Genomic DNA, 23,563 nt, shown 5'->3' with positions numbered 1-23,563 from the left:
TTCTAATTCTGTAAAAGTGCCATTGGGGTTTTGATGGTAATAAGAACTACCATATGATCCAACAGTCTGGGTATATATCCAAAAAAATTGAAATCAGGTTCTTGAAGAGATATCCGTACCCCCTTTGCACTGCAGCATTGTTCCCAATAGCCAAGATATGGAAACTAATAATATCTAAACTTCCATTGACAAATAAAAAGATAAAGGAAATGTGGCATACACATGCAATGGAATATTATTTATCTCTGAAAAAAGAATGAGCTGAATAGGTGAATGGGCAGGCCCTTCACAACAGCAGAAATTCAGACAGTAAATAAGTGCAAAATGAGATGCCAAACCTTATAGTTATTTGGAGAACTATAATTTTAATAAAAGGTTTAATATTATTTTGGCAAATATGAAATGAAATAGTTTTCTAATATTAAATACTGAGTTTGATCAAGAGATATTACTATAGACTATGGTGGAGTGTCAATTGTCATATAGTCATTGTGGGTAAAATTTCCATTACTATTACAACAAAAAAAATGGCATACTGTCTGTCTCAACAATTTAAAAATTTGTTACGTAGTCAAACACTTACATGTGCACACAAGAACACTCTTTAAAGCAGTTCAACGGCTCATTTACAGTTGGAAATCAACTGTAAAGGAAAAATCAGTTACTGTCTAAATGTCCAACATTAAGAGGATAAATACACAAACACTGACATCTTATTTAAGGTATATGAGGAAAGGAGGAGAGGGTACAGCTGCCAAGGCTCTGACATTCCATGAATGTGCCCTTTACCACCACCAGGTGATGGCAACACCCATGGAAGCAAGAGCAGGCTTGGCTAAGAGGCCAATTAGTCTAGAGGCTGATTCACATTTGGTCACTACTCTCCCCAACATCACCATCACCAACATCACCATCAGTAGCTGCATCAGTAGCTGCAACATCAACAAACTTAAGTTCACACCTAATTGGCATAACTTGTTTTCTAAACATGCTCTTCCTGTAATCACCATAAAAATCTCTTTAATGCATTATTTACTAATCAACTATGCCTTGGAGACCTCATATGAGGATTCATTGTGGATTGAATTGAAGCTTTTAGACCAGTAAATGAAGCAATATTAATTAGTTACAATAAGGATGGCATATAATATGTTCTTCACAAGGAATCTCAATTAGTCTGAGGTCAGGGAAGATTTAAAAGGAGTTGGATACTCAGGTTCATTTACAGAAACTTCTTTCTTTAAGTGACAGCAACTGCCCTTTCTTTTCCAGGGTTACCTGGAACTTCTTGGTCTCCGTTTGTGATGAGAAGATCCTTTATTTATCTGCCTCTTCTGTATACACTGTATATACAGAACAGCCTGCCTCAGGGAATCCTGCCTCTTTGCCTGAATGTTAAACCAAAGTGCCTTTTTTCAGGACCTTGTGGATGTCTACAGAAAGAAGAAATTAATACATCCCCACTCTGGGTTGGCCATTCCAGGCGAAATTTGCAGGATTAATTGTCTTTTTACTTTACTTCCTCACCTCCCCCCACCATTCTGGATACTGGCATCCAGACCCCAAAAGATGGTTATTTTGAGACACAGTCTGCCGGCTTGCCGAATAAAGTCATATTCCTTGCCTCAACATCTTGTCTCCTATTTATTGATCTGCCATGCTGCAAGCAGAGCTAGCTCAGACTCGGTAACAAGCTCTGGCATGTATTTGTATCATACCTTGCTTTTGCTTGTGTATGTGTCTGTGTTAGAAATTCAGTTTGGCTTGAATTCAGTTTGGCTGAAATTAACAGTGCTTAAGTAAACTAGAGGACTGAATTTGTTGTTTCACATCTTGAACATCTGCAGGGATTAGCTCAGGGCCACTTGGTAGCTCCATGATGTCCTCAAGGATCTGGGCCCCTTTCTCCCTGCCCCTTCTCCATCCTTAGTTCTGACTTCCATCTACAACACTGTCAGAACACAGGCTGCTGGTCTCCAATCACCATGTCTGGGTCTCAGACACAAAGAAGAGAAGATATGTGGCAAAAGGCAACCACCAGTTTAGTGAGCTCCATCACTGAGCTGTCTTAAAGCTCCACTTTTAGACATTTTCACTGTTTTCCTTAATTACAGATAAGGCCAAATCAGTAGTTTCCCCTCAGGAAGTCCCTAAATAGAGTGCACACCTCAACCAAAGCCATAACTTTGGGAACTCCCAAGTGAAAGTCGCTCAGTCATTTCTGATTCTTTGAGACCCCATGGGCTATACAGTCCATGGAATTCTCCAGGCCAGAATACTAGAGTGAGTAGCCTTTCTCTTCTCCAGGGGATCTTCCCAACCCAGGGATCAAACCCAGGTCTCCTGCATTGCAGGCGGATTCTTTGCCAGCTGAACCACAAGAGAAGCTTTTGGGAACTCCCAAGGTGATTGCCAAATTGATGTTTCTACCTCACCTGGGTCACTGGCGCCTCCTCACATCTGGATCCAGGGAGGTGGCATCATAGGTATGAGTTTCCTCACTTTTTGTGGTGAAGGTCACAGGGGTGATCCTGTCAATTGTAACACCCCATACCCAGGACATGCTGCATCTAGATACCCAGAGGTCCAACTACTGTTTCCTACAGAGTCATACTGTGAAACTGCTAGCTGCCCTCAACAGTCAGTCCCTCTTCTTCCTTTAGTTTAGAACATCTCTATTACCAAAAACAGCCAAGAGTCTGGTGTGGGGATAAGGAAAACTACAGAGTTTTCTTCCTTCCTTCCTCCCCCCATCACTGCTCCCTGCTCTCAGGTACGGAGACGCCTGGCCCTGCAGCTTCCCAGGGGAGGCAGAAGATGGACTCAGAGTCTTAGAGCCCCAGCTGCAGCGCTGAGCAGAGTAGAGACAGGGAAGAAGCTGAGAGAATAGCTTTGGAGTTGTGGGGGCCCAAAGCAGAGATGTGGCTGGGCCTCTGGGCAGAAAGACATTTCCCCAGGAGCCTTTGATTTCTTAGCATAACAGTCACCTGAGCAAAAAGCTCCTGATTCCAAGATCTAAGAATCTCCTCTTCTAAATGCTCTGTAGCTCAACCTACAATGCTGGTCCTAGAGGAATTCCAGTCATTCCCAAGGCCTCCTTGGTGGAGACAGCGAGGAGGCTGGGGAATGCCAACAGTGACTTGGCACGCATAGGTTGTGCAAGGACCATCTGCTCCTGTCAGAGCCGTAGTGGCTCATCCTGGAATCCCTGCATCCCCTGAAGGCAAGCCCAGGACAATCTTGTCGTTCGTGAGGAGTGAGCCAGGGTGAAGGTGATGTGAGAGCAGGAGCCTCACGCTGGAGGCTGCAAGCAGGAAGAGGTGGGACCTGGCGAGGCACCAAAGGAGAGAGGCTGGGGGGCCTGGAAAGAGAAGCTTGCCATATAAAGGAAAGAATGCTGTTGCAAGTTAGGTTTGTTCCAATTGTTATCAGAATTAAATCCAGCCATTCCAGAAAGAAATTCAGTAGTAACATAGTACCCTGCAGTTATTTCCATTTACAAACCCTTTGGAATGTCTGGTATGTGCTTATCAACTTTTTTGGGTGGGGAAAAATAAGCATCTGTAAAGGGGTCTATAACCTCTGTCTGCATCCTGCTTCCTAAGGAAGGGTTGCCAGGCCCTGAGAGTTTTCCCTCTGAGTCTGTACACCAAGCACCCTACAAGTCTGGAGAGAACACACAGCACATACCCTCTCTCCCCTGAATTCCTGGCGCGCACATGTCAGGGCTTAAACACAAAAGCTCAACAAGGGATAGACCGTACCTTCTTTATATCCAGTTCCAAAAGCAGAAGAAATGGTTTCTCACATTCTTTTAGCTTTCAGGCTTTATTCAATATTTCCATGAGAGCTAATTGAAAAACATTAATAGAGAGATAGCAGCATAGGCTAGATGTATCTGGAAAAAGTTTGGACTGCATGGAGGGTTGACGGAATCTTAGTAGTGATGTTCTGCTGGCAGATGAGAGTCCCCTGTTCCAGGCAGAGCGACTGGCAACAGGACCACAGTGCACTGCTTCTGGGCATCACGCTCCATCTTGGGCTCCCCATGGACCCAGAGTCACACTGCTGTGTTCCTCCTCACCGTCTGCCTCTGCCTCTGCCTAGAGGAACAGAGCTGTTCTGGGCCTGTCCTGTCACTCACAGGGGAGCTTCTTCACTTCTCAGTTGGACCATGAAGAACGAGTAGGTAATTTCTCTTCCTTCATCCCATCTCTAACCAGCTCTCTGGGTAATGAGGCATGGGGAAATGAGAAAGAAGACCACCTCCTGAAGAGGTAGGGAGCCTCTGGCATATTTTATGGTCCTTCTCATTCACCTTGAACTGAAACTATCTGCTCTGGAGATAATTTAAGAGATCTAAATTAAAGCTTTGGTAATGAGAACTCAAAACATCCTGAGTCCCTCAAGCTCACTCTGGGGTGCCACATTTTTTTTTTTTTTAGGGAAATAAAGTCACCCAATGCCAGTTTTCCAAAAGCCAAATTTTTGCTCACCAAATTAGTTCTAGATGGGTTGTCCATAAAAAATATTTGTGTTTTATATGATTGCTAGTTGAAAATTAGCTTGATTTCATCTATATTAATGTCTTCCATGGTAGTTTTTAAGGTTTAGACAGACTGATTGAAATCCGTGGACTGATTGAAATCCGTCATTGCTTTAAAATATTCACCAGATAATTGTTCCAAAAGTATGAAAAGAGAAAGGAAGCAGGATCTTGTGATGGGGAAGAAAACTCATGGTCAGAGATCAAGACCAAATCACTGGCCTAGGCGGGTGGGAGGACGTCTCAGGAGCTATGACGGTGAGGTGAGAGAGGAAAGGACATACCCGCCAGGATGCCTGGGGAAGGAGCCAGAGAGGCACAGAGGCACCAGGGGAATAGGGAGAACCAGGCTGAAGGCAGAGGATAGTACGTCCCTGATGTCAGGGGAGTGTAATCGCCTTGGTTCTATCTTGTCACAACAAAGATTTGAAGCAATGGACGTTAAAGTCCTTGGTGCATCACAGCTCTCGGACAGTCCATGTTATAGTTCTTGGACAGATCAGTTTTATTTAGAAAATAAAGGAAAATACATCCTCAAGGCACGAGGGCATGCCAACCCAAAAGATGTAAAGAGAAGAAAGAGAGAGAGAGAGAACACACACACGAGGGAGAGAGAGGCCCCCGGCCCTTTGGCTCCTCTTTTTATATGTTTTTTTCCTCCCCTTAGGCCTGCCGTATGTAGATTGGGCTAGCCAGGAGTGCTGTTTGTTTTACTTGAGGTCCTTACTCCGGTCCTCGGACCTTCCTTGGTTCTATTTTTGCGGGTTTTTCCCTTGTCTTTTAGCCACCGCCATTCTAGACTCCTTTTTCCTATTCTAACTACCTAACACTGATAAAGTGAAAGAGGAGAGTTAAAAAATTGGCTTAAAGTTCAACATTCAGAAAACTAACATCATGGCATCTGGTCCCATCACCTCATGGGAAATAGATGGGGAGACAGTGGAAACAGTGTCAGACTTTATTTTTTGGGGCTCCAAAATCACTGCAGATGGTGATTGCAGCCATGAAATTAAAAGACGCTTACTCCTTGGAAGGAAAGTTATGACCAACCTAGGCAGCATATTAAAAAGCAGAGACATTAAAAAAAAAAAAAAAAAAGCAGAGACGTTACTTTGCCAACAAAGGTCTGTCTGGTCAAGGCTATAGTTTTTCCAGTGGTCATGTATGGATGTGAGAGTTGGACTGTGAAGAAAGCTGAGCACTGAAAAATTGATGCTTTTGAACTGTGGTGTTGAAGAAGACTCTTCAGAGTCCCTTGGACTGCAAGGAGAGCCAACCAGTCCATCCTGAAGGAGATCAGTCCTGGGTGTTCATTGGAAGGACTGATGCTGAAGCTGAAACTCCAGTACTTTGGCCACCTGATGCGAAGAACTGACTCATTTGAAAAGACCCTGATGCTGGGAGGGATTGGGGGCAGGAGGAGAAGGGGACGACAGAGGATGAGATGGCTGGATGGCATCACCGACTCGATGGACATGAGTTTGAGTAAACTCCGGGAGTTTGTGATGGACAGGGAGGCCTGGCGTGCTGCGATTCATGGGGTCGCAAAGAGTCGGACACGACTGAGCAACTGAACTGAACTGAACACTGATAAAGCCAGGGTCAACGAAAAGCTACGCAAAACAGAAACTTCTATCTAGAGGATTGGGATTTAGGGTCAGGAAGGTTAGAAAGAACTGTAAGGACAGAGAAATCATGTGACCGTCAGCCCAGGAGTCCTCTCACTTCTGTACTTCTGTCACCTGGATGAGGGAAATGACCAAAAGACAGGTCCCTCTCCTGCAGGCATTTCCCCGCCAGATCGTCCTCTTCCCTTATCAGAGAAACCTCGTGTGTGTGTGTCTAAATGTAAATGTTAATTTTGTTTTATTATAAAAAAAGAAAATGTGCTTTTTGTGGAAACTTGGAACATATGTGGACTGGAAAATATAAATAATCAGCAATGCATGGCCACTGTTGACTCTCGGCATTAGCATTCTTCCTCTATTTACACTTTTATATGTCTTTGATTTTAAGATGAAAGCAATTCTTTATGTTGCTCTGTTCACTGATTTTATACAACAGGCAGTTTTGATTCCTGTAAAACATGATAGAAGCTTAGTTTCACATCTTAACCAGTTTTCCTCCAGGAAGTCATACAAAGCAAAAAGGAGCACAGGATGCATGTGAGTAGATACATACACACAGAGACACATATACTACGTATATCCCTACATGTGCGGTGGATCTGGGATACAGAGAAAACCTACAGCCTCTGAATGATGTGAGGGTGTGGCCTGCACGGGCAGCTGTGGCTGGAACCACGGGGAACAGCAAGGTCAGAGCAGCTTGGCAACGGCAAGCCCCAGGATAATCTGCCAATACTCACTCCCAGGAGAGAGCTCCACCCTGGGTGGGAACAGCCACGAATAGGACTAAGATGAAATTGGGGGTGTCTGCAGATCACTAAATTGCTCATGGCAGAAGATCTCTGCCATGAGATCTTCCAGTGGCAGATGTCTGGAAGCAACAGCCTAGCAAAGGGACTGGAATGCAGAGGCAGGTCCCCTGGTAGCCGAGACCAGTGGCAACATGGGGCTGAGGAGTGTTTGGGGGTCTCAGGGCTGGCTTTAGACCTTCCCTGAACTAGACCAGATCCTGAGAGTCCAGGTGAAACGGCTACCCATGCTTAGTCGTTTAGTCTTTCATTGTAACAGAAGGGGGAGCCCTTGAGCAGAGAAACGTGGAAAGCTTAAACCAGGTCCATCCCCACCTCTAGGGCTTCCACAGAAGCTTCCTGCTAAAAGTTGGTCTGGGAAAATCCAACTTTGTAGAACTGTGTAACAAAAAGCCATAAACACAGAAACCATAAGACATTAAATAGTGTGAAAAAGTACACTGAAGTTCATTCTGTAAAAAACACACAGGAGACAAATGTTGCAGCAAAGATGAAAAGAATAACCTATCATTTGAACACGAATATTGCAATTTTCAGGCTTCCCTAGTGGGCTCAGACTGTAAAGAATCTGCCTGCAAAGTGGTTTGATGGTTTGATCCCTGGATTGGGAAGATACCCTGGAGGAGAGCTTGGCAACCCACTCTAGTACTCTTGCCTGGAGAATCCCTGGACAGAGGAGCTTGGCGGGTTACAGTCCATGGGGTCACAAAAAGTCAGACACGACTGAATGACTAAGCACAGCATAGAAATACAATTTTCATGGAACAATTGAAGTTATGAAGAAGAACCACAAATAACAACAACAATTTGTTTACCAAGAACCTGACATGAGACAGAGCCTGGTTGTGAGCAGGAGCTTTTAGTTGATCTGTGCCTGAGTCTTAATTTATAAAGGTGACAACATGCAGGGGCTCTTGCAATTGGGAATACTTATTACTTTTATTTCCCAAGAGAAGGCAACACACCATGTCATGCAGGGCCACATGGGGGTGCACCGGGTTTTGGGGGCAACAGCAGGAGGGAGGGGAAAACAGAGACCATAACCCTTATTGTTCAGGAGGGAAGGGGAAACAGAGACCATAATCTTTACTGTGTTTTCCATGGGATAGGAGCAACAGTTTAAGACTGGCTAGTTTGAATAATTCCAGCAGGCTTTGGGGAATAGGGACTGTCTCCAGTTGCCTGGTGCCTGACCCTGGGATGGTTCAGGGCAAGAGAAATACTGTCTTGGTGTATGAGAGTTGGAAAGGAGATGGGGCATAGACTTGGGACTGGTTGATGTGCATATGAAACATGGAATTAGCTAGCTCTGGGAGGGACAGTCTTTCCCCATCAGTGGTCCCTAAGATGTCAAAACATGATAAATAAAGGAAAAATATATTTTTCATTATAAATAATGCAAACAATATCATTATTACAATAGTTTACTAGGAAAGGCAGATGATTAAGCAAGCAGTTACAGTAACTCATGTTATGGGTGAAAAAATTGGGGACCTAAGTTAGCCTGGGTGTCAGGAAAGATATAAAAGAAGCATTTTGCCCAAATATTTATTGTTCCTTTGAATTCTCTGTTTTGTCAATTTTCTTTTTTAATAATACCCCTTTATCTTTAAGCACTTAGTGTTTTACTTATTTATTTGTTTTACTGTCTTCTTATTGATCACATCAGGTTTTGAAAGTTTCTAACTTGAGACTAGGATTCCACACAAATATTCTGACTCTTGAATTTGGCTGCTGCCATGCCCAGTCTACTCTTTCTGTTGTGTTGAACATCAGGGTTACTATCTAACTTCGGTGTCTGTGTTTCTCTTTCCAGTTTAATTGTGAACTCTGAGTGCAGGGGCTTAGGTTGGTTTGTCAGTATTTTTCACAGTCACAGGGCACAGTTGCTCACAGATTAAAGGTCCAGATGTGGGTGAGTTTGTTGTGATAACTGTTCCCTGTAACCTATGACTTTATCCCTGTTTCCATGAGACCCTCAAGTGAGTTTTGAATGCCTTGAGACTGGGACATTGTATTAGTGGGGTGACAGGAGGACATATCTAGAAAAGCACTTACCAGGAAACTCTTTTTCCACCCCTATTTCAACTCATGCATTATGAGCTGGCAGTCACAGTTACCACAAAGGTAGTTAGTTCCTGGTCTTTGAAGGGAGGGAAAGCAAGTTTGAAATTTAGTCATCTTCCTTGTCCTTGTTAGAATATCATTCACACAAGTAGCAACTTTGTCATCATTAAGCATCTATTTTCCAGAGGAGATGTTGCTAGAAGTGCAAATCCCACCAAGATGTCCTCTCAGCAGAACCAGCAGCCATGCCAACCCCCTCCCAAGTGCCCACAAATTGTCCCACCTCTAAGCATCCCCCAAAGTGCCCACTCCAGTGTTCAACTCCCTATCCATCTCCAGTCTCTTCCTGCTATGGCCCCAGGTGTGGGGGCTGCTGTAGCTCTGGGTGTGGGGGCTGCTGCCTGAGCCACACAGAGCCCATCTCTTCCACCAGCCTGGGCACCAGAGCCCCTACTGCTATGAATGTGAGTTCTTGGGGGGCTGCAGGTGCTGTGATGGCCCTGGGGGCTGCTGCTGACCTTGACCAGACCACGAGAAACACTGAAGAAGGGCACTGGAAGAATGAAAGGACAAAGGACCTACTGCAGCCTGGTTTTACCCTCTTCTCTCATATCTTTCCTTTCTGGACCCTCATCAGTTAAATAAATGGAAAATTTGCCTCTCAAAAGCCATCCGTGTTATGTCTTGGATTTTGTATTCTATTGGCCTCATGTTAGTATCTATATTTCTCAGATTGTTGGAAAAATTCTAAAGCATTGCTTTGCAACTGTAAGCATTCCTTTCCCTATTTGTAGTTTTTATTCCACTTTTCTTCTCTTTTACCTAAATCCCAATCTTTTTTCCCTAGATAGAAAGTCAGATTTACTGAAAAAAAAAAAAAGCAACCAATTAAACTTTAATGAATTCATGTTTAATGTACGCATAACTTCAAAAGAGTTTAAAATGTTGCCGTTTCATGTAATGCCAATAAAGAAGGGTTGCCTAGAATTCCAAGATGAGTCTGACTTAAAAAAATATTAGCAGGGGTTAGGAGAAATGGGGAGATATTGTTCATAATACAAACTTCCAACCTGAATAGGAATAAATTCTGGGATCTACTTCAGAAGAATTGATGCTTTTGAACTGTGGTGTTGGAGAAGACTCTTGAGAGTCCCTTGGACTGCAAGGAGATCCAACCAGTCCATCCTAAAGGAGATCAATCCTGTGTGTTCATGGGAAGGACTGATGTTGAAGCTGAAACTCCAATCCTTTGGCCACCTGATGTGAAGAGCTGACTCATTTGAAATGACCCTAATGCTGGGAAAGATTGAGGGCAGGAGGAGAAGGGGATGACAGAGGATGAGCTGTTTGGATGGCATCACCGACTCAATGGACATGAGTTTGGGTAAATTCCGGGAGTTGGTGATGGACAGGGAGGCCTGGATTCGTGGAGTCGCAAAGAATCGGACAAGACAGAATGACTGAACTGAACTGAACTCACAACTTGGTGGTTGTAGACAATACTGTACTATATACTTGAAAGCTGATGGAGCATAAATCTAAAATGTTCTAAGCACTAAAAAATGGTGATTATGTAATATAATAGAGATGTCAGCTAACACTAAGATGGAATCACATTTCAATACATAATTATATCAAATCAACAGGCTTTACAATTTAAACTGATACAATGTTACATGTCAATTATATCTCAGTAAGGCTGGAAAAATATTAGTGATAAAAAAAAGCCACGTCACTGAAGTAGTTTGCACAGAAGATCCTATTTACTTGAATAAAACTGTACCTATTGCCTCATACATACATCTTTAAGGCAATCTCTCATTAAGATAACAGAATAGTTACAACTTTCTCTGGGAACTGATGGAGAAAACTTACAGAACTTTGAGGCTGTACTCACTAGTTGTGACATGCATGTACCAAAATCTGGTTAAATAAAGTGCTGTTGAAACCCACACTTTTAGTTTTAAAAGAAACCTATACACAGAGACCCACTCTGTCCTAGAGCTGGAGAGTCCCCTTTTACAGAGTTCTGCTGGTTTGGGGCTCCCTCTGAAGCAGAACTCTTGGGTATGGCAGATTAGGTATTGTAGACCCATCTTAGGTTGTGGTCATGCAAGGGGGAGGAGGCACTGAACGAATTCACTGAGAGGAAACACTGTAGAGCTGAGGGAGGCGTAGCTTGCACACTCAGGTCTTCTGAGAAACCTGTTCTTAAATAAATCGAGTTTGTTGTCATTGTTCTTGCATTTACCACCACTTGAAATTACATATTGCTTTCTTTTCATTTGCCAAATGCCTCTTACTTTCTCCCTGAAGAAGACTGTATTCTGTAATTTATACTATATAAGCTTCATGAGGTCAATGTCCAGCCATGTGAACAGAGACCACTCTGGCTATTTGAAACAGAGAAGAGTTTAGTGCAGGGACTTTTTAATAGAAGTCTTGGAATAAGAAACATAAGAACTAAGGGTGTAAAGTGCAGTATGATGACTATAGCTAACACTGCTTTTCAATACATAGAAAGTTGTTAAAAGAGCAAACCCCATGAGTTTTCATCACAAGGAAACTTCTTCCCTTTATCTTTCCTTCTTTTTCTTCTTTTTATTGCTTCTATATGAGAAGACGGATGTTAGCTGAACCTATTGTGCTAATCATTTTACAGTATATGTAAATCAAACTGTCATGCTATGGGCCTTAAATGTATACAGTGATGTATGTCAATTGCTTCTCAATAAAATTGAAGATAAATGAATAAATAGTCAAACTAAAAACAAACAAACAAACATGCACCTTAGAGAGACTGAAGAAGTAGAAGGGCTGCTTGGGTGTTAGCCAAAGATACAGAAGCATCAGGGACAGGGCAGTACCATCCAAACTCCTGTCTGCAGTCTCAGGACATACTGAACAGCCGTGCTTGCCCTGTAGGGCACAGGAACCAAAACCATGCATCTTAATCCATTCACCCAAAGAAGCACTGTTGTGGTGGATCTCAGAACACTATTTGAAATTCTGATCCTGCACTTCTTGAAATGATGTATTGGGACTGAGAATGTGTGGCACACAGTGGCTGATGTGGCCAGGTGCTGTTTGAGGAGGTTACAGCTTTTCTGGGATATAATTTATCTGCATTAAAAGACAATCCCTATTTTTTTTACCCTACCCATCTGCCTTCACTGTATTTGCTCAGGGCTGAATGCAACTGAGGTTACAGCTGATGAGGGATAAAAGACGGCCATACTAGCAAAACTTATCAACATTCAGTTAGTACTTGCTCACATTAGGCATGTTCTTTGTTTCACAGTAATATTTGCTTGCACATTCAAAAGATATTTATTAGGTAGGTACCTATGTTACAAGAGCAGTTTTAAGATTTAATAATATGCATGGGGATTCCCAAGTGGCACAACATTAAAGAATCTGCCTGCCAATGCAGGGAACACCAGAGATGCAAGTTTGATCCTTTGGTCAAGAAAATTCCTTGGAGTAGGAAATGGCAATGCACTTCAGTATTCTTGCCTGGAGAATTACATGGACAGAGGAGCCTGGTGGGCTACAGTCTATGGGTTTGGGTAGAGAGTGACATGACTGAGCACACATGCATGCATGCAATGTGTCACTTATGCATGCGTGCTCAGTCACTCTAATATAAATGTGAACAAAACAGATAAAAAATTCACCCTCCTTGAGCTTATTCTAATAAGGGAAGACAGATGACAAACAAGATAAATAAGAAAATATATACTATTTGCTCATTCGGCAGGTATGTTTTGAGTGTGCCAAGCACCTGAGTAAGACATTGTGGATACAGCAGTGAACAAAGGAGATGAAATTTCTTTTGTGATACATTTACATTTTGATGGGAGAAAATGGAAAACACTATATATGTAAAATGGATAATGCATTAGATGATTCTAAATTCTGAGGAGAAAAATTAAGCTTGGAAGAGAGGCAGGAAGTGCCAGTCAGTCTGGGTTTTCGTTTTAAACAGAATCAGCAGCAAAGGCTTCCCTGAAGTCATATTTGAATAAAGAGTTAAAGACTGTGAAGTAAACATGTTAGTCACCTCCAAAATGTTAGAATATTTTTAGCAGAGGAAAAAGTAAGAGCAAAGTTCCCCAAAGCAGAGTGCCTGGAGAGTCAGATGAGCTGCAAAGAGACCCATGTGGCAGGGGGAGAGAGAGGGGGAGTGAGTGGGACCAGATGTGAGGGATCAGGGAAGTAAGGGGTGGAGTCATGAGGTCAAGTCTGTGAACCCCTGTGAAAGCGATTATACCAAACTGAACCAGGAAGAAATAGAAAATCTTAACAGACCCATCACAAGCACGGAAATTGAAACTGTAGTCAGAAATCTTCCAACAAACAAAAACCTGGGACCAGATGGCTTCACAGCTGAATTCTAGCAAAAATTTAGAGAAGAGCTAACACCTATCCTACTCAAACTCTTCCAGAAAATTGCAGAGGAAGGTAAACTTCCAAACTCATTCTATGAGGCCACTATCACCCTAATGCCAAAACCGGACAAAGATGCCACAAAAAAAGAAAAGTACAGGCCAATATCACTGATGAACATAGATGCAAAAATCTTAACAAAATTCTAGCAAACAGAGTCCAACAACATACTAAAAACAGCATACTAAAACATACATCATGACCAAGAGGGCTTTATCCCAGGGATGCAAGGGTTATTCAATATTCACAAAGCAATCAATGTGATACACCACATTAACAAATTGAAAGACAAAAACCATATGATTATCTCAGTAGATGCAGAGAAAGCCTTTGACAAAATTCAACATCCATTTATGATAAAAACCCTTCAGAAAGCAGGTATAGAAGGAACAGTCCTCAACATAATAAAAGCCAAATATGGTAAACCCACAGCAAACATTATCCTCAATGGTGAAAAATTGAAAGCATTTCCCCTAAAGTCAGGAACAAGGCAAAAGTGCCCACTCTCACCACTACTATTCACCATAGTTTTGGAAGTTTTAGCCACAGCAATCAGAGAATAAAAAGAAATAAAAGGAATCCAGGTTGGAAAAGAAGAAGTAAAATTCTTACTGTTTGCAGATGACATGATCCTCTACATAGAAAACCCTAAAGACACCACCAGAAAATTACTAGAACTAATCAATGACTATAGTAAAGTGGTAGGATATAAAATTAACACACAGAAATCCCTTGCATTCCTTTACACTAACAATGAGAAAACAGAAAGAGAAATTAAGGAAACATTCCATTCACCATTGCAATGAAAAGAATAAAATACTTAGGAATAAATCTACCTAAAGAAACAAAAGACCTATAAATAGAAAATTAGAAAACACTGATGAAAGAAATCAAAGATGACACAAATAGATGGAGAAATATACCATGTTCTTGGATCAGAAGAATCAATATAGTGAAAATGAGTATACTACGCAAAGCAATCTATAGATTCAATTCAATCCCTATCAAGCTACCAATGGTATTTTTCAGAGAACTAGAAGAAATAATTTCACAATTTGTATGGAAATACAAAAAACCTCGAATAGCCAAAGCATTCTTGAGAAAGAAGAATGAAACTGGAGAAATCAACCTGCCTGACTTCAGACTCTACTACAAAGCTACAGTCATCGAGACAGTATGGTACTGGCACAAAGACAGAAATATAGATCAATGGAACAAAGTAGAAAGCCCAGAGATAAATCCACACACCTATGGACACCTTATCTTTGACAAAGGAGGCAAGAATATACAATGGAGAAAAGACAATCTCTTTAACAAGTGGTGCTGGGAAAACTGGCCAACCACTTGTAAAAGAATGAAACTAGAACACTTTCTAAAACCATACTCAAAATACTCAAAAACAAACTCAAAATGGATAAAAAATCTAAATGTAAGACCAGAAACTGTGAAACTTCTATAGGAAAACATAGGCAAAACACTCTCAGACATAAATCACAGCAGGATCCTCTATAATCCACATCCCAGAGTAATGGAAATAAAAGCAAAAATAAACAAATGGCACCTAATTAAACTTAAAAGCTTTTGCACAATGAAGGAGACTCTAAGCAAGGTGAAAAGACAGCCCTCAGAATGGGAGAAAATAATACCAAATGAAGTAATTGACAAAGAATTAATCTAAAAAAATATATAAGCAGCTCCTGCAGCTCAGTTACAGAAAAATAAACAACCCAATCAAAAAATGGGCTAAAGATGTAAACACACATTTCTCCAAAGAAGACAGATGGCTAACAAACACATGAAAAGATGCTCAACATCACTCATTATCAGTTCAGTTCAGTTCAGTTGCTCAGTCATGTCCAACTCTTTGTGACCCCATGAACTGTAGCACACCAGGCCTCCCTGTCCATCACCAACTCCCAGAGTCTACCCAAACCCATGTCCATTGAGTCGATGGTGCATCCAACCATCTCATCCTCTGTCGTCCCCTTCTCCTCCTGCCCTCAATCCCTCCCAGCATCAGGGTCTTTTCAAATGAGTCAGCTCTTCATGTCAGATGGCCAAAGTATTGGAGTTTCAGCTTCAACATCAGTCCTTCCCATGAACACACAGGATTGATCTCCTTTAGGATGGACTGGTTGGATCTCCTTGCAGTCCAAGGGACTCTCAAGAGTCTTCTCCAACACCACAGTTCAAAAGCATCAATTCTTTGGCACCCAGCTTTCTTTATAGTCCAATTCCCACATCCATACATGACTACTGGAAAAACCATAGCCTTGACTAGATGGACCTTTGTTGACAAAGTAATGTCTCTGTTTTTTAATATGCTGCCTAGGTTGGTCATAACTTTCCTTCCAAGGAATAAGCGTCTTTTAATTTCATGGCTGCAATCACCATCTGCAGTGATTTTGGAGCCCCCCAAAATAAAGTCAGCCACTGTTTCCAATGTTTCCCCATCTATTCACCATGAAGTGATGGGACCAGATGCCAAGATCTTAGTTTTGTGAATGTTGAGCTTTAAGCCAACTTTTTCACTCTCCTCTTTCACTTTCATCAAGAGGCTCTTTAGTTCTTCATTTTCTGCCATAAGGTTGGTGTCATCTGCGTAACTGAGGTTATTGATATTTCTCCTAGCAATCTTGATTCCAGCTTGTGCTTCCTCCAGCCCAGCATTTCTCATTATCAGAGAAATGTAAATCAAAACCTTGATGAGGTATCATCTCACGCTGGTCAGAATGGCTGCTATCAAAAAGGCTATGAAAAATAAATGCTGGAGATGGTGCAGAGAAAATGGAACGTTGGTTGGAATGAAACCTAGTACAGCCACTATGGAGAACAGCGTGGAGATTCCTTAAAAAACTGGAAATAGAACTGCCATACAACCCAGCAATCACACTGCTGGGCATATACACTGAGGAAACTAGAATTGAAAGAGACAGATGTACCCCAATGTTCATCATAGCACTGTTTACAATAGCCAGGACATGGAAGCAACCTAGATGTCCATTGGCAGATGAATGGATAAGAAGGCTGTGGTACATATACACAGTGACCCATGGGGCTCTGAGACATGTGGGCTGGGGCTTTCATCTTTTGACAACCCATAGGTTCACACAGTGGGAATCCTGGGTGACCCTTCCCCACATATGTGAAAACATTTTGGTTCTGTAGAGGATGCTTCTTAGGGGACTTGCATTGGTTTCTCTTGTGATAACCTTGGTGACTTTGAGGGCAGGGAGGGAGGCAAGAAAGAGGCCAGGTGATGATGCTTCCTTAACAGGCCTGCTCAGTGACCACATACTGGAATGTGCCCTAGACGGGATTCAGAAATTCCTGTCTAGCATCTTCTCTTACCTGGATGTGTGGCCTTGAGTAAGTTTCTTTCCTTCTGTGCAGACCTCAGTTACAATATAGGGGGTTTACTCCTACCTGTGCCTGTAAATGTCCTCACTAGTCCTCCATTCCATGACTCTATAATATAATCTCCCAGTCATCTAGGGGGAACCCCCAGTTGTCACTGGAATAATGATGGAGAGGATCTTAGAGCTGAGTCTGGAACAGAGACTCATGCAGATATGGGATCTAATGGAGGGGACCCCCATACTATCTTCTCAGACATGGCAGTGACATTTTTCACTGGACTTCAAGGTTCCTGTGCCCTCCCCCTCCTGGGAGGTGGCGTCTCACTTCCTCTTTCCACAGAAAAGGAAGGACTCACATTTTAACCTTCAGAGCATCCACAGACCCTGATCAAAGAAAGCTCACAAGAAGAAGGGAGATCCAGGCCCTGTCCCCAGAGAACAACATGCCAACTTGGGTACTTCTCCCGCTGATTTCCTGTTTCGGGTTGAAATCTTGGTTTTGTTCACACATTCAGGGGCACAACTTCAAACACCTTATAGCACATACAGCTAATGCTGTAAAGAACTCTAGAGATAACCTAGTATACATTAGCTGATTCTCCAGGCAGTAAATTCTGAAATGAGCTAACCAGTGGGACTTCAGAGAATGCTGAAGACCAGAAGATCTTCCTAAGTAGAAGTTAGGCCAGGTGATGATGACGCAGGTACTGACCCAGTTTATGGCAAAGACCAGATCCCATGACTTGTGTTAGTCCTCTCCACCTCAGAGATGCCAGAATTCTGAATCTGTGATTCTGTTATTCTGTGAATTCACTATTCTCTCTACCTATTACACTGTGAGTTTACTGGACTATTATTGCATGAGTCCACAGTCTCTGATTCAATGAGTTTTTATCTAAAGAGATAAACAGGGCCTTGTAGGGATAGCCCTGTGACTCATCCTGGCACTTAGTCATCTGACAACTCTGCCTTGCCTTGCCGCCTATAGAATAGGTGGGGCACAACCCACCTACCTGTGGCACCTGGAAGCAGTATCTCTTGCCAGGGATGTCAGTGCTACCTGAACATGTCAAGCCCATTAGTAGAGTCTGACCCCACAGAGCAGGACATTTGCTAATGAGAGCTCACAGATGACATGAGATGGAAAGACTGGTTAACAGCAGGATGGGCTCTCACCATACAGAGGGAGAAGATGATTGAGACTGCACTGTCCATGCAAAGCATCCCCATTCATTCATTCACTCATCTAGTCAGAGTTCCCTATGTCCGGTGCTTGAGGCAGGTGACATACAGGGAACATGTCCACAGTCTCCAACACATGGGGATTATAGTCCAGTGGGAATAACTCCATGGACCACTAGGATGTGGATAAATTTCCTTTCTAGAACAAGCCCTTATAATCACAGGATATCATAGCCAGAAGGGGCCTCATCTAGCTCTTTATTTCAGAGTGGAAGAAGGAAAGGTCCAGAGATGGAGGGCACAGTGGAATCACACTGCAGGGCAGTGGCAGAATCAGAACCAGGGCTGAGTTCTACTTGTACCTGGAAGTGTCTCTCTAAAATGCCTTAAAATAGCTGTACTTTTAAAGTGTTTTCTTCCTTGTAGAGTGGGGCTGTCCCATCCTATGTACAAGATAGTGGGCTTAATGAATGTGTCTGTTGAGTGACTTAAAGGAATGGTTATAAAGCGTTTTGGATTTTAACACTTGAAACATTTGCTGTGGTAGGAACAATTTGTTGTGGTAGGAAAAAAAATTGAAATATAAACCCAGGTTCAAATATAAACCTGGGGTTCTACATCTACTACTTCTAGCTATGGGAGCTTAAGCAAGTTTGTTTACTTATTTGAGACACTTATTGTAGGAACTAAATTTGATGAGTTATCCCATGTGAAGTACCTGGCCTCAATAAAACATCATCTCTTTCCTCTTCTGTTTGCACAATGTCAGGCCTAGGTATTGATGAGCTTACAGGTCTTAGGGAAATTGAGGGTCCTTGATGGACAAATGCAGGAGCACCTCTTACCCTAGAGGCCTCAGGGCCCATGGTGGGACCTGGACTGGCTGATCTAGGGGAGAGGTAGTTTGGAACCAGTGCTAGTCTCAGGATTAAGATAATCTACACTGGGCAACCCAGCGTGGCCTGATGGGAAGAGTGTGAATCTGAAACAAAACATGCTTGGATTCAAGTGATGCTCCATTGCCTACCAGTGGCATGACCTTGGTGAAGTGGTTAGGCCTTGGATCTTAGATTCTTCTCCTTTAAAAACAGGGCAGGGGAACTTCCCAGGTGGTTAAGGATCCATCTTCCAATGTAGGTGATGTGGGATCAATCCCTGGATGGGGAACTAAGATCCCCCAGGCTGCAGGGCAACTGAGCCTGCTCACTGCAACTACTGAGCCCATGCACTCTGGAGCCCATGAAAGATCCTGCATGATGCAACTAAAACTTCATGCAGCCAGATAAATAAATATTAAAAGACAGGGCTAATGTAGCCTATGTTTAAGGGTTACTGTGAAGATCAAATGAAGTAACACAGGTGAAGAAGCCAGGACAGTATGCAGTACATTGAGTACATTAAGAACATAAGTGCTTAATACATATATTCCCATTTCTCTCCCTATATCTACTGTACTGGGAAGGGAATGGAGGTAGAGATCCAGGTGCTGGTGCTAACTTGTTTCACTTTGTTACCCTATGGACTCAGCCTGCCAAGCTCCTCTGTCCATGAGATTCTCCAGACAAGAATACTGGACTGGGTTGCCATGCTCTCCTCCAGGGGATCTTCCCAACCTGAGGATCAAACCTGCATCTCTTGTGTCTCCTGCATTTGCAGGCGGGTTCTTTATCACTAGTGCCACCTGGGGTTTTAGAGATTCAGGGACTATACTATGTCCAGAAATAGGACGCAATATGTTGTAGAGATAAAGACCATGGCTTATGAAAGCAGATTGCCTACATTTGAACTCTTGCTTTGGTATTTACTTGCTTTGTGACAAGGAGTAACTTAATCTTTTGGGGCTTCAGTTACAGGACCATCTATAAGTGAACATGTATTGTGAACTGTTTGGCACATAAAAAGCATTCAATTAAATTCCCCCTGTTCTAGGTCCTTGTGGATCTAGACCTGATAGAGAAGTCCAGAAAGGTTAGGATGAGGGAGTTTATAGTGCATGAGGAGGAGAGGAGAGGCAGCCTAGATATAGAGCCTGGGGTCTGGGATCATCAAGTACACACCCAGTTTCCCCAAGAAACTTAGAATAACCTGCCAGCCCAGAACAAGCCATTTCTTGAGGGGGGGGGGGGTGCTTTGCTGCCACGTTGAGGCAGAGACTGCAGGGCCAAACTATTTGGGCCCAACAACTCAGGCCAGCAGGAAGCACCATGGAAGCCCTCAGAGAGAACACATTATATAGGCTGGGAAGATTCTGTGTAGCTTTTAGTACAGAGTGTGAAGAATTGAGACCCTAATTATATCTTGAACAAGTCCTTGAAGACTCATGTGATGTAGAAATCATTTCATAATGGCAGCTCTTCCAGGCATCTCATCTCTCATAACTCTTAGGAGAAGACTGACTAGTTTCATGAAGAAAGTGATAGGAATCATTTATCTTGTGTTCAGGAAAATTCAGTGTCAAGCAGAGACATGCCCTGATGATGGGCCAAGCATACTGGGGAGGAATCTCACCAATGCCATGCCAGGCCTCGTCCTTGTGATCTCATGCTTCACTCAGATGCCATTAAATTGCTTCATTGCTACCCTATAAAAGGTGTCCCCAATGGCCAGTTCTTCAGATCACTGGCTTCTTCCAGTTCTGCTCGATCAGCAAAGAGGGTAAGTCTATGCCTGGGACAGTGACACAGAAAGAAGGAGAGCCTTGGTGACACTTGGCTCTTGGGATGAGGGTGGTCAGGATGAGACACAAAGGGAAGTCACTGGCTGGAAGCTCAGAGTCTGGAGTGTGAGAGGACAGGACCAGCTGTTAGTTCTGCATGAGAGGGTTTTGCAGAGAACTGGGTTGCCACCCTCTCCCTCTTCGATTTCAGCTGTGCCATCCTCTCTTGGGTCCATTAATGAGGTGCAAGGATAGTACCACCGATCCAAAGAGCAAAAGGTGGAGACTTATTCAAATTTGTCCTACCTCTGTTAGGATCAGCTTGAGACTCAGGTTGATTCAGCCTCTGGTGATGTGAATTTGGAATTCCTGGGTCCTGGCTGACCAGGCAGGAGGAAGAAGAGAAGCCTCTTGTGGGGGACTTGGTGAGGAGGGGAAATCAACTGGGAAATGACAATTTCCCCAGGTGAATTCATAATGGAGGAGTTGGAATAGGTGAAACAAGTCACTTGAAGAGTTGGGTAGAAACATGGAGATCTCTCTGTCAAACTCTTCCTCTTCATTTTCCATTTTGGAAACAGATTCCCACAGGTGAGCAGTGGCTTATGCAAAGGCACCCAGCTCAGATAAAGTCACAAGAGCTGAGCCTAGGATCCCTGATTCTGAGTCTGCCCTAACGCCAGATCTTGGTGCCTGTGACCTTCTCAAAAAGGCTACCACTTACAGGCCACTTTATCCACAGGGGAAGCTGCAGGTTTCCTTGGAAGCCTTCTTAGACCTAATGAGAACTTTCTTTTCAGATTTTGCAAAGCCACAGGAAGATGTGTGACCAGCAGAAACAGACACAATTCCCTCCATCTTGCGTGAAAGGTTCGGGATTGGGGGTTGTGCAGAGTACCAAATGTACTTCTGTAAAATGCCCACCTCCATGTCCGACTCAAACCTTCGTGAAATGCTCACCTCCGTGTCCAACTCAAACCTTTGTGAAATGCCCAGGTCCATGTCTGACTCAAACCTACGTGAAATGTCCACCTCTGTGTCCAACTCAAAACTATGTGAAATGCCCAGCTCCGTTCCAGACGAAGACCTATGTGAAATGTGTAACTCCTTGCCAGACCCTCGTGAAGTGCCCAGCTCCAAGCCAGACGACCTATGTGAAATACCCAGCTCCCTGCCAGACATTTGTGAAGTGCCCTGCTCCATGCCAGACGACCTATGTGAAATCCCCAGCCCCTTGCCAGACCCAGACATACTATGTTCAGACCCCTGCTCCTTCCCAAACCTACTATGCTCAGGCTCCTGTAAGAGGCTCAGTCACCTCATGTTGTGTCCCTGATCCATGCTCTGCTCCCTGTTCCACCAGCTACTGCTGTCTGGCTCCCCGGACCTTCGGGGTGAGTCCCCTGAGACGCTGGATCCAACGGCCCCAGGACTGCAACTCAGGATCATCTGGTGGCTGTGAGGATTCTGGATGCTGTGACTCTGGGTGCTGCAGTTCTGGGTGCTGCAGCTCTGGGTGCTGTGGCTCTGGATGCTGTGGCTCTGGGTGCTGTTGTCTAGGAATTATTCCCATGAGGTCCCGAGGTCCTGCATGCTGTGATTGCGACGATGACTGCGACTGTTAAATACAGAACAGCTCTGCTCCAGAACTCACCATTCTGCTCTATCTTCTGGGAGACTCCCCAGCTTCTGCTCCCCTCCCTGTATTCAAATCTCATTGCTCCACCTCCCTACCTTGCTTCATTATTAAGGCAGCCTACCAGAGTTAGCGCAACTCCCAAACTCTGGCAAGAATAAAGCTTTGAATGCAGTTTACAGTGACTTTCTGTTTATTTGGCTCATATATACACTTTTCCCTCAGAAACTCATCTACCTTCCCCACTCTACTCTTGTTTCTCAGCAAGATGAAACATCTGCAGGGCATGAACAAGCAGGTTGGGCTGGTGGCCCCTGGGGACTCTTTTGCCTCCCAGAAAGCTGGGAATAAACTTCCCTATGCAAGTTAAGCTTCCCAGGTGATGCTAGTGGTGAAGAACCTGCCTGCTAATGCAGGAGATGTAAGAGACGCAGGCTTGATCCCTGGGTTGGGAAGATTCCCTGGAGAAAGAGCATGGCAACCCACTCCAGCATTCTTGCCTGGAGAATCCCATGGACAGTGGAGCCTGGTGGGCTCCAGTCCATAGGGTCACAAAGAGTTGGACACAACTGAAGCAATTTAGCAGCATACATGTTATCAGGATCCGGGGTGGAAGATTTGGGGGCTAAAGGACACCTCTCTCTTGCCCTCTGATCAATCTGAGGAAATGGTATGGCCTTGATGAGGATGTCCTGGTAGCATGACCACTGGATGTAAACTCAGAGTTTGTCATCCTGAATGGAGAAGCAGCTACGGAATCAGAACTTCCCAGGAGCATCACAGTTATATTCCAGCTGCTGTGTGAGTGGATGTGAACTCATGGTGGGTGTTTTACTCATCTGATAAGCTTGCCCTCCTGACACCATAGAGTAAAGAGTTGAGAGAAGAAGCTAAAGCTGCCCTGAAGCAGGTAGACATCTCCCTGTCAGCACTGGAGAGACAGCTCAGGTAGTGAGTGGGAGGTTTCAGAGAGGAAGATAAGCCTTGTGGACAGTCGTTTGGGTCCTAAGGCCAGGCACTCTTCCTCATTAGCACCTTTTTCTCCATGACTTTGCTAACTCTGGAGGGCTTGGGGTAAATTGTTTTTTAGTAACTAGAGACTATAAACCCACACATTAAAAGAAGAGGTAGAGGGATAAGTGATGTTCAAAGCAACCCTGCAAGGCTTGGTGCATGAGCCCTGGATATGTGTTTGGTGAATGCATAAATGGATGTTTTTACAAGAACAGAG

The 23,563-nt window shown here is 43.6% G+C and overlaps 1 protein-coding gene across 1 annotated transcript; it reads left to right on the top strand.

Annotated features, from left to right (window-relative positions):
- The first annotated feature begins 21,517 nt into the window (after positions 1-21,517).
- On the top strand, positions 21,518-22,321 carry KPLCE (KPRP N-terminal and LCE C-terminal like protein). The gene has a single exon (XM_061119893.1). It carries the CDS (start codon positions 21,518-21,520, stop codon positions 22,319-22,321), a length of 804 nt encoding a protein of 267 aa, XP_060975876.1.
- Positions 22,322-23,563: the final 1,242 nt, after the last annotated feature.

The sequence above is a fragment of the Dama dama genome, chromosome 20 (assembly GCF_033118175.1).
Source record: "Dama dama isolate Ldn47 chromosome 20, ASM3311817v1, whole genome shotgun sequence".
Taxonomy (NCBI): domain Eukaryota; kingdom Metazoa; phylum Chordata; class Mammalia; order Artiodactyla; family Cervidae; genus Dama; species Dama dama.
The sequence above is the reverse complement of the archived record's forward strand: the minus strand, read 5'-3'. Positions and strand labels throughout refer to the sequence as shown.